The sequence below is a fragment of the Macaca mulatta genome, chromosome 19 (assembly GCF_049350105.2).
Source record: "Macaca mulatta isolate MMU2019108-1 chromosome 19, T2T-MMU8v2.0, whole genome shotgun sequence".
In the NCBI taxonomy this organism is placed as follows: Eukaryota; Metazoa; Chordata; class Mammalia; order Primates; family Cercopithecidae; genus Macaca; species Macaca mulatta.
In genome coordinates this window covers 10097159-10110277 of record NC_133424.1, presented here as the reverse complement: position 1 = coordinate 10110277, position 13119 = coordinate 10097159, and the positions used below count along the sequence as shown (strand labels likewise).

General features: G+C 40.2%; 1 protein-coding gene and 1 pseudogene across 50 annotated transcripts in view; one reads left to right on the top strand and one right to left on the bottom strand.

Annotated features, from left to right (window-relative positions):
• The window catches only part of ZNF559 (zinc finger protein 559), a 54748-nt gene that overhangs the window by 26368 nt on the left and 15261 nt on the right, over nucleotides 1-13119 (bottom strand). For 14 of the 50 annotated variants that reach the window (XM_077977157.1, XM_077977153.1, XM_077977160.1 and 11 more), the window contains 5 exons: nucleotides 11482-11649; nucleotides 10770-10858; nucleotides 10035-10161; nucleotides 8182-8264; nucleotides 5523-7664 (listed from right to left, as the gene is read on the bottom strand). In XM_077977157.1, the coding sequence (XP_077833283.1) occupies nucleotides 6297-7664; nucleotides 8182-8264; nucleotides 10035-10161; nucleotides 10770-10802 (1611 nt within the window). In that variant the 5' untranslated portion in view covers nucleotides 10803-10858; nucleotides 11482-11649 and the 3' untranslated portion in view covers nucleotides 5523-6296. Of the gene's footprint in view, nucleotides 1-5522; nucleotides 7665-8181; nucleotides 8265-8679; nucleotides 8774-10034; nucleotides 10162-10769; nucleotides 11650-13119 lie in introns of those variants that run through there. The other 36 variants (XM_077977142.1, XM_077977145.1, XM_077977140.1 and 33 more) reach the window with 9 other exon arrangements.
• LOC100424827 (UBX domain-containing protein 2A pseudogene) lies at nucleotides 134-763 on the top strand (annotated as a pseudogene).

Genomic DNA, 13119 nt, shown 5'->3' with positions numbered 1-13119 from the left:
GCAGCCGGGGTACTGGAGGTGGTCTGGGGTGAGGTGCTCCGGGTCTGAAGGGCTCTAGCCAAATGGTGCTGGTGGCACCTGAGCTGAGTGAGGCTGAGGCTTGGTGGCTGTGCTCGGAGTAAGGCAAAAGAAAATGAAAGAAGTAGATAATCTTGAAAGTATAAAAGACTGGGTTTATGAAACAGGACCTGACAATCAACCTCTTGGTGATAATCAATAAACAAATTGTGAATGGTTTGTTGATAGCCTTTTTGAGGAAGCTCAGAAGGTTGGTTCCAAATGCTTGTCTCCCACTTAACAGAAGAAACAGGTAGATGTAAACATAAAATTACAGAAAAATGGATTCGCTGTCAACGATTTCGGAAGTTATTCAAATGGTGCAAGTCAGCAATTTTGGAACTCCATCAAAAAGGGGGAATTACCTTCAGAATCACAGGGAATTTTTGATAAAGAGGTGGGTGTTAACGCTGAAGACAAGAAAAACAAAATATGTATGTCTACAAAGCCTGTCTTCCAGCCCTTTTCAGGACAGAGTCACTGATTAGGAAGGGTAAGCCATATCAAAGACTTCACTGAAAAATACCGAGGATCTCAAAAGAAGTCCTCCTTTTCCCTGGCAACAACTCTTCCTGTCCTCAGGTTGTTAGACGAAACAATCACACTGGAGGAAGCAGATTCACAGAATGCTGCCGTCATTCAGAGACTCCAAAAAACTGCTGCACCTTTTCGAGAACTTTCAGAGCACCGATTTTTGATAGACTAAGTGGAAAATTTGCAGAAATGATGGTTGTAAGCAGACATGCAAACCAAACTGGGGACTGGACTGGAGAAGTCAGATTCACTGGACTTTCGGTTCGGGTACCATTGAACTCTCTCCTGATGAGATGTTTAGATAAGTGCAAGTTAGAAAAGTAGCATATGCCCCGTCTCTACTAAAAAATACAAAAAAAAAAAAAAAAACTAGCCGGGCGAGGTGGCAGGTGCCTGTAGTCCCAGCTACATGGGAGGCTGAGGCAGGAGAATGGTGTAAACCCGGGAGGCGGAGCTTGCAGTGAGCCGAGATCCGGCCACTGCACTCCAGCCTGGGCAACAGAGCAAGACTCTGACTCAAAAAAAAAAAAAAAAAAAAAAGTAGCATATGACTGGAAACTATATTCTGTGCACTTTTTCCAAAAGGCTACTCAGAAAAATACACTTATTTCAAATACTAATTATCAAGATATATTAAATAGCTGTATTATTTAGAATCTTAATATGGTATAAATTGGCAAATATGTTCACAATATTATTCAAACATCATTCCCAAACAGGGATTTATTTAAATGTTAGCTGTCTCAGAGTTATTAAATGGTTAATACATTGAAAAATTATACATGGCAGGTTTAAAAGCATCGACGGAATTATTTTACAATTTAGATGCAAAGTTGGAGGGCCGTTTTTACCACAGCTATGCCTAAACCTCAAAGTGTCCTTGGTTATCACTCCATAATGGCAACGTATGTATATTTGAATATTAATTTGGCAGCCAGGTGTGATGGCTCATGCCTGTAATCCCAGCACGTTGGGAGGCTGAGGTGGGTGGATCACCTGAGGTCAGGAATTCAAGACCAGCCTGGCCAACATGGTGAAACCCCGTCTCTGCTAAAAATACAAAAATTAGCTGGGCGTGGAGGCGGGTGCCTGTAATCCCAGCTACTCAGAAGGCTGAGGCAAGAGAATCACTTGAACCCGGGAGGTGGAAGTTGCAGTGAGCCAAGATTGCACCACTGCACTCCGGCCTGGGCAACACAGCAAGAAGACTCCATCTCAAGAAAACAAACAAAAGGCCAGGCGTGGTGGCTCAAGCCTGTAATCCCAGCACTTTGGGAGGCCGAGACAGGCGGATCACGAGGTCAGGAGATCAAGACCATCCTGGCTAACACGGTGAAACCCCGTCTCTACTAAAGATTACAAAAAACTAGCCGGGCGAGGTGGCGGGTGCCTGTAGTCCCAGCTACTCGGGAGGCTGAGGCAGGAGAATGGCGTGAACCCGGGAGGCGGAGCTTGCAGTGAGCCGAGATCTGGCCACTGCACTCCAGCCTGGGTGACAGAGCAAGACTCCGTCTCAAAAAAAAAAAAAGAAAACAAACAAAAAACAAATATGAATCTGGCGACGATATCAAAGATCTATTTTCATTTAAGAATAAAATTGTGGCCAGGTGCAGTGGCTCACACCTGTAATCCCAACACTTTGGGAGACCAAGATGGGAAGATCTCTTGAGGTCAGGAGTTCAAGACTGGTCAACATAGCGAGACCCCGCATCTCTATTTTTTTTATTTAAAAAAATTAAAAAAGAATAAAATTATGTAGGTTAGTATAATATTAATATAAAAAATATTCCAGAACAGGTTTAACAAGGTTGCAGCATACGAGATGAATATATGTACAAAAACTGTATTCCAGGTAGTAGTGAACTAGCAGAGAAATTGAAATCTTTAAAATACCATCGGCAATAGTGTCAGAGAAAAAATGCCTAGGAAGACCCAAACACCAAAAAACACAAACATTGCTGAGAAAAAAATTGTAAATCCTAAATAAGTGGAGAGATATATTATGTTCATGGGTTGAAATGCTCAATATTGTGAAGACATCAATTAATCTACAGATTCAACACAATGATAATCAAAATCTTAGTGAGTTACTTTGGGGGTGTGGGGTGGTGGTGGTAGAAATTGACAACCTGATTCTAAATTTTATATGGAAATACAGAAGTCCTAGAAAGGAAGTAAGTCAACAAAGTACAGCCACATCAAGACCAAATGTGGCTCATCGTCTATAACTGTACAGGTTGAATGGAATGTGAGAACTATTTGTATATTTTAAAAGGTCTGTAACAGAAAAAAGAACACGCAACAGAAACTATATACAGCATGTAAAGCTTAAAATCTCTACAATCTGGTCTTTTACAAAAAACTTTGCCAACCTCTGACCTAAAATAGGACAACTCTGAAAAAGAAAAAGCTGGAGGACTAACTCTATCTGCAAAAGTTATCAAGTTGTTAAGAGAGGGTAGTCCTGGAATAAAAGATAAGTAGCTCTATGGAACAGAACAGTTGAGAAGCAGACATATGTATAAAGACAACTGATTTTCAAGAAAGAAGCAAAGGCAATTAAGTGAAGAAAGGATAGTCCTTTCAACAAATGATGCTGGAACAATTAGATACAAAGAAAAAAAAAAAACCTACAACTTTGATCCAATCTTTGTGCCATGTAAAGATTTTAACTCAAAATGCATCATGTACTGGTACCACAAGTACAACATATATTAAATATATTGTAATACACATACTCCTCAACTTACGACAGGGCTATGTCCTGATAAACCCATTTTAAGTTGAAACTATCGTAAGTTAACAATTTGTAACCTCATTGTAAATTGAGAAATATATTGAATGCATAATGTGTTTCCACCATTGTAAATTAAAAACAATACTAAGTCAAACTCTTATAAATTGGAAACTGTATTTATGTTACCTGTTAAAATGAAATGTTTTATTATATAAACGTACATTAAATGTAAAGTATTAATATATCAAATACACTAATAGGTTTAATATTAAATAATTACAAATTTTAAACTCCCAAAATTCAATAAAAATTACAAAACCACATGATCGTGCCACTACACTTCAGCCTGGGTGACAGAGCAAAACCCTGTCTCTACTAAAAAAAAAAAAAAAATTCAAAGCCAATATAAACAGGCAAAAGATTTGAACAGACTTCCCCAAAGGCTTCAAGAGGGCCAGTAAGCATGTGAAACCATGTAAAACATCATTAGTCACTGGGGAAATACAAATTAAAACCATGATACTACTGCACACCTATTAAAACGGTCAAAATAAAAAAGACTGACCATACCAATGATTGGCAAGGATGCAGAGGAATCGCAACCCTTATATACTGCTCATGGAAATGTCAAATAGCACAACCACTTGAGAAAGGTTTAGCAGTCTCTTAAAAAATTAAACGTACACTAACATATGATCTGATCATTCCACTCTTAATTATTTAAAGAAATAGAAGCATATGTTAAAAGAATAATCTGCATATGGGTGTTCAAGGCAGTTTTAATTGAAATAGCCAAAAGGTAGAAATAACACATGGATAAACAGCTTGTGGCATGCCTTACAATGGAATACTATTCAGCAGTGAAATGGACTCTACAACATAAATGGATCTAGAAATTATCCTGAAAGATGCCAGACTATGAGATTCCATTTATATGAAAACTGTACATAATATAAAGTCATCTAAGAGAAAGCAAATCAGTGGATCAGGAGAATGACAGACAGGGAAGGGTGAGGAGAAAAAATTATAAAAGGGCATGAGGAAACCATCTGGTCTGATAGGTATGCTCATTATCTTGGTGTGTATGTACACATACGTGTATGTGTCCAAACTTAAAGTGTATGCTAAAAACATGTGCAGTTCATTACACGGCAATTATACCTCAATAAACGTATTGAAAGAACCTGCCTCAATAATTCAAACCAAAGACTCTCGGCAACAGTGAAAAAAGATCATTAAATGTACACTTCACCAAAGACTCATAAGCATATGAAAGCTCTGTTCAACATCATTAGTCTTTAAAGACACACAGAAAGGCAAACTTAAATACTTTATTTGGTTTTCTTTGCTGGTGCCAATTTTCTTTTCTTTTTTTTTAGACACAGTCTCATCGTGTAGACCAGGCTAGGGTGTAGTCGCACAATCTGGGCTCACTACAACTTCTGCCTCCCTGAGCAGGCTCAACCAATCCTCTCCTCCCAGACTCCTAAATAGCTGGGACTACAGGTACAAACCACTACACCCAGTTAATCTTATTTATTCTTTGTCAAGATGAGGTTTCACTATATTGCCCAGGCTGGTCCTGAACTCCTGGGCTCAAGTGATCCTTCTGCCTTGGCCTCCCAAATTGCTGGAATTAAGGTGTGAGCCACCATGCCTGGCCAGGACCAATTTTCTCGTATGCATTAAGTAAAAACTTATACCCCCTAAATGTTCCTCAATTCCTTATTCTTATAACTAAGTTTTTCATTAAAAAACCCTTTGAGGATACTTTAATTTTTTTTTCCTTTCTTTTTTTGAGACAGTCTCACCACATCACCCAGGCTGGAGTGCAGTGGCGTGATCTCAGCTCACTGCAACTTCTGCCTCCCAGGTTCAAGCAATTCTCCTGCCTCAACCTCTCGAGTAGGTGGGATTACAGGCATGTACCACCATGCCTGTCTAATTTTTGTATTTTTAGTAGAGATGGGGATTCACCATCTTGGCCAGGCTGGTCTCAAACTCCTGACCTCAAATGATCCACTCGCTTTGGCCTTTCAAAATGCTGGGATTTTAGGCATGAGCCACTGCGCCCAGCCTAAAATTGTTTTAAAGACTAGTGAAGTGTAGTACTGACAAATGGAAGAAAGAGTGGAACTCGTAAACAATTAAAAGTTCCATCTGTAACCGTCAACAATCGAGATAACTCAGGATCTTCAGACTAGCTAGATATTTTTATTAATAATATATACCTCTTTAAAACATGTATATTTACCAAAAGCATTCTGATATGGTATTCCTCTAGTATGACTTTTTGCATCTAAATTAATACAGCTTTTTTGACCTTCCATACAGTTTAGTTCCTCTTCAGTGTGGATGTTTCCTAATGACCAAGTTCAAGGGCTTTCCAACATCTCTTTCATTCATGGGACTTCCCAATGTGTGATCTGACATGTTCCCAAAGTGGAAGCTAAAAACAAAGAAGAATCTCCACACATCTTACATTCAAGATTTTTCACACTTGTGAGATCACAGTTGAATATTAAGGTATAAGGCAGAGCAAAAGGTTTCAACACATTCCTTACATCCAGAGGATGTGCATTTATATCCAGTGTGCTCACAAGCTCAATAAGGCCTGAGGAAAATAATGAAAGCTTTTCCACCTTCCTCACATTCACAGCATTTCTCTCCAGCATGAGTTCAAACAGACTCAGTAAGATGTAAGCATCGACTGATGGTTTTCTACATTCAGTTTGTTTCCTAGGATGCAGAGACACATGAATAAGTACGGCCTATGGAAGGAGCCAAGACTTTCCCACATTCCTTACATTCATATGTCTTCTCTTCTATTGGAATTGCTGAGATCTGAGACACCAAGGAAGGCTTCCCACATTCCTTATGACTGTGTACATTGCCACTATGAGTACATGTTCAGTAAGTGTGAGGAAGTAGTGGCTTTACCACATTCTTTCCAAATATCAGCCCCAATTCACACACATTCAGTAAGGCATGAGGAATTACTAAAGGTCTGCCCACATTCCTTATATGGTTTCTTCACACTGTGACTTCTTAGATGTCGAATAAGATACGTGGACCGAGTAAAGGCTTTCCCACATTCCTGACATTCAAAGGGCCGTTCGCCAGTGTGAGTTCTCATGTGTACTGTAAGGCCTGATGAGATAGCGAAGGCTCGCCCACACTTTTGACATTTATATGGCTTCTCCCCTGTGTGTGTTCTTTTATGTTGACTAAGGTGCGAGGAGTATCTAAAGGCTTTCCCACATTCCTCACATTCAAAAGGCCTTTCCGCACTGTGACTTCTTAAATGTCGAATAAGAAATGAGGATCGAATAAAGGCTTTCCCACAATGTTGACAGTTATAGGGTTTTACACCAGGGTGAGTCTGCATGTGACTTTTAAAGCAAGAGGAATTAATAAAGGCTTTTCCACATTCCTTACATTGATAAGGCTTCTCACCAGTGTGAGTTCTCATATGTACAGTAAGATGTGAAGAGTTAGCGAAAGCTTTCCCACATTCCTTACATTCATAAGGCTTTTCTCCAGTATGAGTTCGCCTGTGTTTTATAAGACCTGAAGAATCAGTGAAGGCCTTCCCACATTTGTTGCACTCATATGGTTTTTCTCCAGTGTGAACCCTTATGTGAATGTTGAGTTTTGAGAAACAAGTAAACTCTTTGCCACATTCATTACAAACATAGTGTTTCCCTCTAGTTCTAAGTCTCATATGTTTAGCAAGTTCTGGGGAATATGCAAAGGCTTTGCCAAATTTCTTATGTTCTATAGGTAACACTCTACTATGAGTTCTTAAATGCTGAGTAAGATATGAAGACTGAGTGAAGGCTTTCCCACATGCTTTACATTCATAGAATTTTTCTCCATCTTGAGTTTGCATGTGTACAAAAAGGCCTGTAGAATCAGAAAAGGTTTTGACATACTCCTCATGAGTATATGGTCTCTCTCCACCATAAATTCTTACACATTCTCTGAGGTGTGAGGAGGAAGGTAAGCCTTTTTCACAGTCACTGCATTTGTATGGTTTCTCTTGAGTGTGAGTTTTCTTGCAAACAAGATGTAGATTTTGGCTAGTTTTCTTGCAAACAAGACGTAGATGTTGGCTGAAGGCTGTTTCACATTGATTACAGTTAGGAAGTTCCTCTCCAATATCAGTTTTCTTGTGTAAAGTAGAGGGTTTTGTGAAAGCTTTTTCACACTGATTACGCTCACAGGTTTTCTTTCTAAAGTAGGTTCTCCTGTGAGTCTTAAGGCATGAGTGTTCACACAAGGCTTTTTCACATTGGTTAAAGTCAAACAGTTCCTCTCCAAAATGGTTTCTCTCCTGTTGGTGAAAATTAATGATGATTCATACAAGTTTTCCAAATTTATTTCATTCAGATTCTCCCTTTTACTCTGAATTCTGTTATGCACGGAAAATAAGTTAGTATAATTGAAATTGTTTGTTCCTGCCATTTTCATTGCAATGCATGGTTCAGATCTGAGTGCTTTCAAGTGAAACAAAGTGACTGCAGGAAGTTCTGTTATATTCTTTACTTTCACAGGGCTTCTAAATAGAGCTTAGCTGATAGTGGCCCAAGAGTGAATTATTTATCAAAAACATCTGAGATACCTATATGGGAATGTTTAGTTGAAGGAAATATGTAAGCAAATATATTATGAGGGATGTTTAGAGTGTTTGTCAAACTCATGATCCACAGTGTCTCCAAGAGACAGATTATTTTTGGGTGAAAAACACTAGTCTCAAATGTCTAAAGGTTACTGTGCGGCTTTTCCATTTTACGGAATTTCCAATCTTCCTCTAACATGGAAGGCAATAAATTATACCTTCTGAATCTTACCATTTCCACCACACTGGATGTTTTCCCCTGCAAAAAATTCTGCTGAGGTGCTGACCATTTGGTATTAATATGACTCTCCCAATCTGAAATAAGATGAAAAAAAAAATTTTAAGTTCTTAGAGAAATAATGATTTTAAAAAGGGTATTAAAAATGCACGACTAGCGTGTATTGTAGTTTCAAACACTGGCTTGAAATACAGTTTTTTTTTGTTTTTGTTTTTGTTTTTTAAAGAAAGGGAAACAGAAATTGAGAAACTTGGATGTAATAAGAGTCTAGCAACAGTAAGGTACTGAGGTCAAGTTGGTAGGTGATTCACTAAGAAATGGTTCTCTAGGCTGGGCGTGGTAGCTCACGCCTGTAATCCCAGCACTTTGGGAGGCCAAGAAAGGCGGATCACGAGGTCAGGAGATTGAGACCATCCTGGCCAACATGGTGAAACCACATCTCTACTAAAATACCAAAAAAAAAAAAAATTAGCCAGGCAAGGTGGCACGCACCTGTAGTCCCAGCTACTCAGGAGGCTGAGGCAGGGGAATCGCTTGAACCTCGGAGGCAGAGGTTGCAGTGAACTGACAGAGTGAGACTCCGTCTCTAAAAAACAACAACAACAAAAAGAAATAGTTCTCTAAACATTGAGACTTTATAGTGAACAAAAAAGAGGTACAGCCAGGGAAACAAAGTTGAAAGGAAATGGATACACAGCTAAATGCAAATCATAAATTTAAAGAAGAAATGAGACACATCTTAATGTCAGGGCAAAAGAAAGTTTCCAAGACGGATGAAAAGTGAAAGAGAAAGAAAAGTTAAGGTACCCAAGGAACCACAGAAACCAATTGGCCTTGATATTCTCCCCAAAAAAGTACACTTTCAAAACCTTCCTACTTAACATTTATAAACAGACTGCACCTCTGATCGGGGCTGTTTCTCACAAATAATCACATCTGTCTTTTCTCTCATCTTGGAGAATTTTCTGCACTGTCTTTAACTCTTCTTGTTTCACCTGAAAAGTCAAACCATGTCTGCGTAGCTAGTACCCTGCTCTCAGAGAAAGATGAATGATGTTAGAATGTGCAAGGGATGGCCGGGCGCAGTGGCTCAAGCCTGTAATCCGGGCACTTTGGAAGGCCGAGGCGGGCGGATCATGAGGTCAGGAGATCAAGACCATCCTGGGTAACACGGTGAAACCCTGTCTCTACTAAAAATACCAACAAAACCCACAAAAAAATTAGCTGAGCGTGGTGGTGGGCGCCTGTAGTCCCAGCTATTCCGGAGGCAGGAGAATGGCGTGAACCTGGGAGGCGGAGCTTGCGGTGAGCTGAGATGCCACTGCACTCCAGCCTGGGCGACAAAGCGAGACTCTGTCTCAAAAAAAAAAAAAAAAAAAAAAAAAAGAAAAGAAAAGAAAGAATGTGCAAGGGATAACAAATGCTTCCATGAATTAAGGGCTAAGATTTTGCTGTTTGGGCATTCTGAACCCTCTCAGGTATAACTTAAACAGCACAATGTTCATGACAAAAACTTTCAAGTGAACCTAAACTGCAAATACTCTTTTCTCATTCACTGTGCACCAAAAGGACTAGCAATTCTTCCCATGCAACCCAGGCTCAAGCTCGTATACATATTCAAGAAGCTCTAAGTCTTTTATCCATGGAGAAAACAAAGCCAGAACAATGAATAGATGTTCAATTTCATCAGAAAAATCACTAGGCAGTAAGGTCTATGAGATGGAAACAATGTTTCGCCTGTTTACCAATGCAGCCCATTAACAAGCAGAGAGCCTAGAATATAGTTACTTAAGACGACATATTTGTTCCAGAAAAAAACTAAACGAAAAGATTGGTACCAGCCTTACCTACTGCAACTAGATTCTTGTAGTTCTCCAGCATCACATCTCTGTATAAGTTTCTCTGAGTTTGATCCAGCAAAGTCCACTCCTCCTGGGTGAAGTCCACAGCCACATCCTCAAAGGTCACTGAATCCTAAACCATCACACACATTCTGGCATCAAGCAAGTACCTTCTCCACTGTGTTGACTGGACAATGAGGGGCCCTGTCTCGGCACGCCTTGACAAGACTCTCTGGTCCCTGTCACTTGACGGTCCTCACTTTCTTCTCCTCTGTCTGTACATATTCACTGGTGATCTCATCTAGTCACATGGCTTGAAGAGCGCCTCTTTCACCTAACTGAATATACCTCAGCACAACTAGATTGTGACTTCTTATCGTTCGCTATCGACAGGTTTTAGCACAATCCTGAGTACATTACAGACACTCAAATAAATGCTCTAGTGACAGCACAAATTCTGAGAAGCACAAGTGCATTCTCTCCCTATCACAGCAAAATGAAAGCATATAATCAGCATGGATGAGAGTCAGACTGAATTAGTAAACACTGGGATAGTAGGATCATTTCCCTGTGAAATCTGTTAACCACGTGAGAGGCCTGTGGTCCGAAGAAGTTTGATGAGAGATGTGGTCCCTAAGCAGACCCTCTTTGCTTGTAGGAGCTCCGTTCCACTAGGAGAAAACACATCTACATGGTAATAAGAAGCATATGCTTCTACAGAAAAAGCAATTTCCTACTTACCTGAGAGTAACTTGTCAACCACCCAGCCACCATCCTTTCCTCTTCAAATTTTGCCTCATGAAGACAGAAGAAGTCTTGAGAAAGATGATCTTGAGAAGAAGAAATAAAACTTGAGAATCCAGGCTGCTGATAGCTTCCATACTCACAAGCCAAGAAGCCACCTCATATTAATACTAAGCGGACACACATACATTATTACAATAAAATGCCTGAGCAGCGTGACTCACCTGAAGCCAGAAAATATGCTTCAGGCTTTGATGACCAGGAGAGAGAGTTTAACAATTCCATTTTATAAGGAATAAAAAGTCTGGAGAAGTTAACATTTTCCTTCTTATTTGCCAAAAATGAAACTCATCATGTGATTAAGCTGAACCTCTTCCACAAAAGCCTGCATACTTACCCCTCCTCCCCAAATCCCAGGATTTAAACCACAGAATATTCATAACTACTTTAGCACCTTCTAGGTATCTCAAAAGCCTGTGTACTTACCCCTCCTTCCCAAATCCCAGGATTTAGACCACAGAATATTCATATCTACTTTAGCCCCTTCCAGATATCTCAAAAGCAGGGCCACTTAGACCCTAAACCCTAATCACAAGACAAGCTGTTCACAGCCTGGTTAAAGCAGGGTCTCGAAGGACCATTAACATGGACTTACCACAAAGGGAAAGATCAATGGCCAGCATCCTGTGAGTCTAACAGTGAAATGTACCTGAATATCTTGTTCCCAAAGTCTCTTCGAGACATTGTCTGAACTTATGAGTAGGTCAATCTCAATTCATCTTGATTAAGTAGTAATGGGAGTCTTGTCTCATACCGTCAATCTTTAAGCAACAGGCATTACTCATCTGTCATCAAGCGCCATTCATTAGCCATCTCTCTGCAGAAGATGAAGTTGTTCATGTGAATGCCACTACAGTATTATGCCACGTGGACATAAATAATAACAAATGCCATTTACCTGGTACCCATGTGCCAGAAACAGTGGTAGGATAAGTTCATATAATTATCAAAGCAGTTTTTGTTACTATCGTATTAGTTGAGGAAACCTAATAAGCTCAGACACTAATTGACCCAACATCACCAATCAGGAAGTGTGAGCCAGGATAAGAATGCAGGTTACACTGACTAACAAACTTAAACTCCTGAGGTTCTTCTTATTCTCTAACGTGACCACGAGATCGTCATGAAATGATGTGCGGAAAGGTTAACTCAACAGGCCTGGGATGCCCAAACCCCGCACTCTCCTGAGAAAGATCTGTCTTCAGGACTGACACTTGGCTCAGTTTGTGAGAGATGACCTGTTAGCCTGTGGAATATCTTGCCTGATAAGTGTATATTTTTGTATGGTTGAGCTACTGAGCCAAACTATATTAGCGTGACCAGATTGTGTACGCTAACCATATGATTTATGCTGAAGGCTTGTTTTTGTATGCCTGAGGCTTCTGGCAATAACGCAGGAGTTTGAACTGTTGACAGGCTGGGCATAAGTGTATGAAGTAAGTCATTCAGGTGCTGTATGCCTACAGGACTAAGCCTTGGTAAAAATCCTGGACACCAAAGCTCAGGTGAGCTTCCCTAGTCAGCAACTTAAGCACTGTCCATGTGACTACACGGGAGAGAAGACTGTTTTTTTCCAGACTTCATTCCATTCATCTTTTCCCTTTGCAGATTCTAATCTGTACCCTTTTATTGTAATAAACCATAACTGTAGGTTTAATAGCTTCTGAGTCCTGTGAGTACTTCTATCACTGAGCATGAGGGTGGTGGTCTTGAGGACTCCCAACACAAACAGTTTATTGAATTTAGACATCTTTAGCTCCTCCAGCTGGCAAAGTCATGTAGGCCAGGTGACTTCCCTTCAAGTCCTTATCTCTGGCTTATGCTTTCATTCACTCTGCAAATATTTATGAAGGACCTTATCTTCGTGAGGTAATATACTAGACACTTAGGATAGTCAACTATACAAAAAATGTCCTAGACCTTAGGTATCTCACATTCTAAAGTGCTAAGCAGATAATAAACACATAAACAAGTTTTATTGTTTTTTTTTGGGATGGAGTTTCGCTCTTGTTGTCCAGGCTGGAGTTCAGTGGGGCAATCTTAGCTCACTGCAACCTCCGCCCTGCCGGGTTCAAGCGATTCTCCTGCCTCAGCCTCCCGAGTAGCTGGGATTACAGGCATGTGCCACCACGCCCAGCTAATTTTCTATTTTTAGTAGAGACAGGGTTTCCCCATGTTAGTCAGGCTGGTCTCGAACTCCTGACCTCAGGTGATCCGCCCGCCTTGGCCTCCCAAAGTGCTGGGATTATATGCGTAAGCCACCGTGCCCAGCCATAAATATGTATTA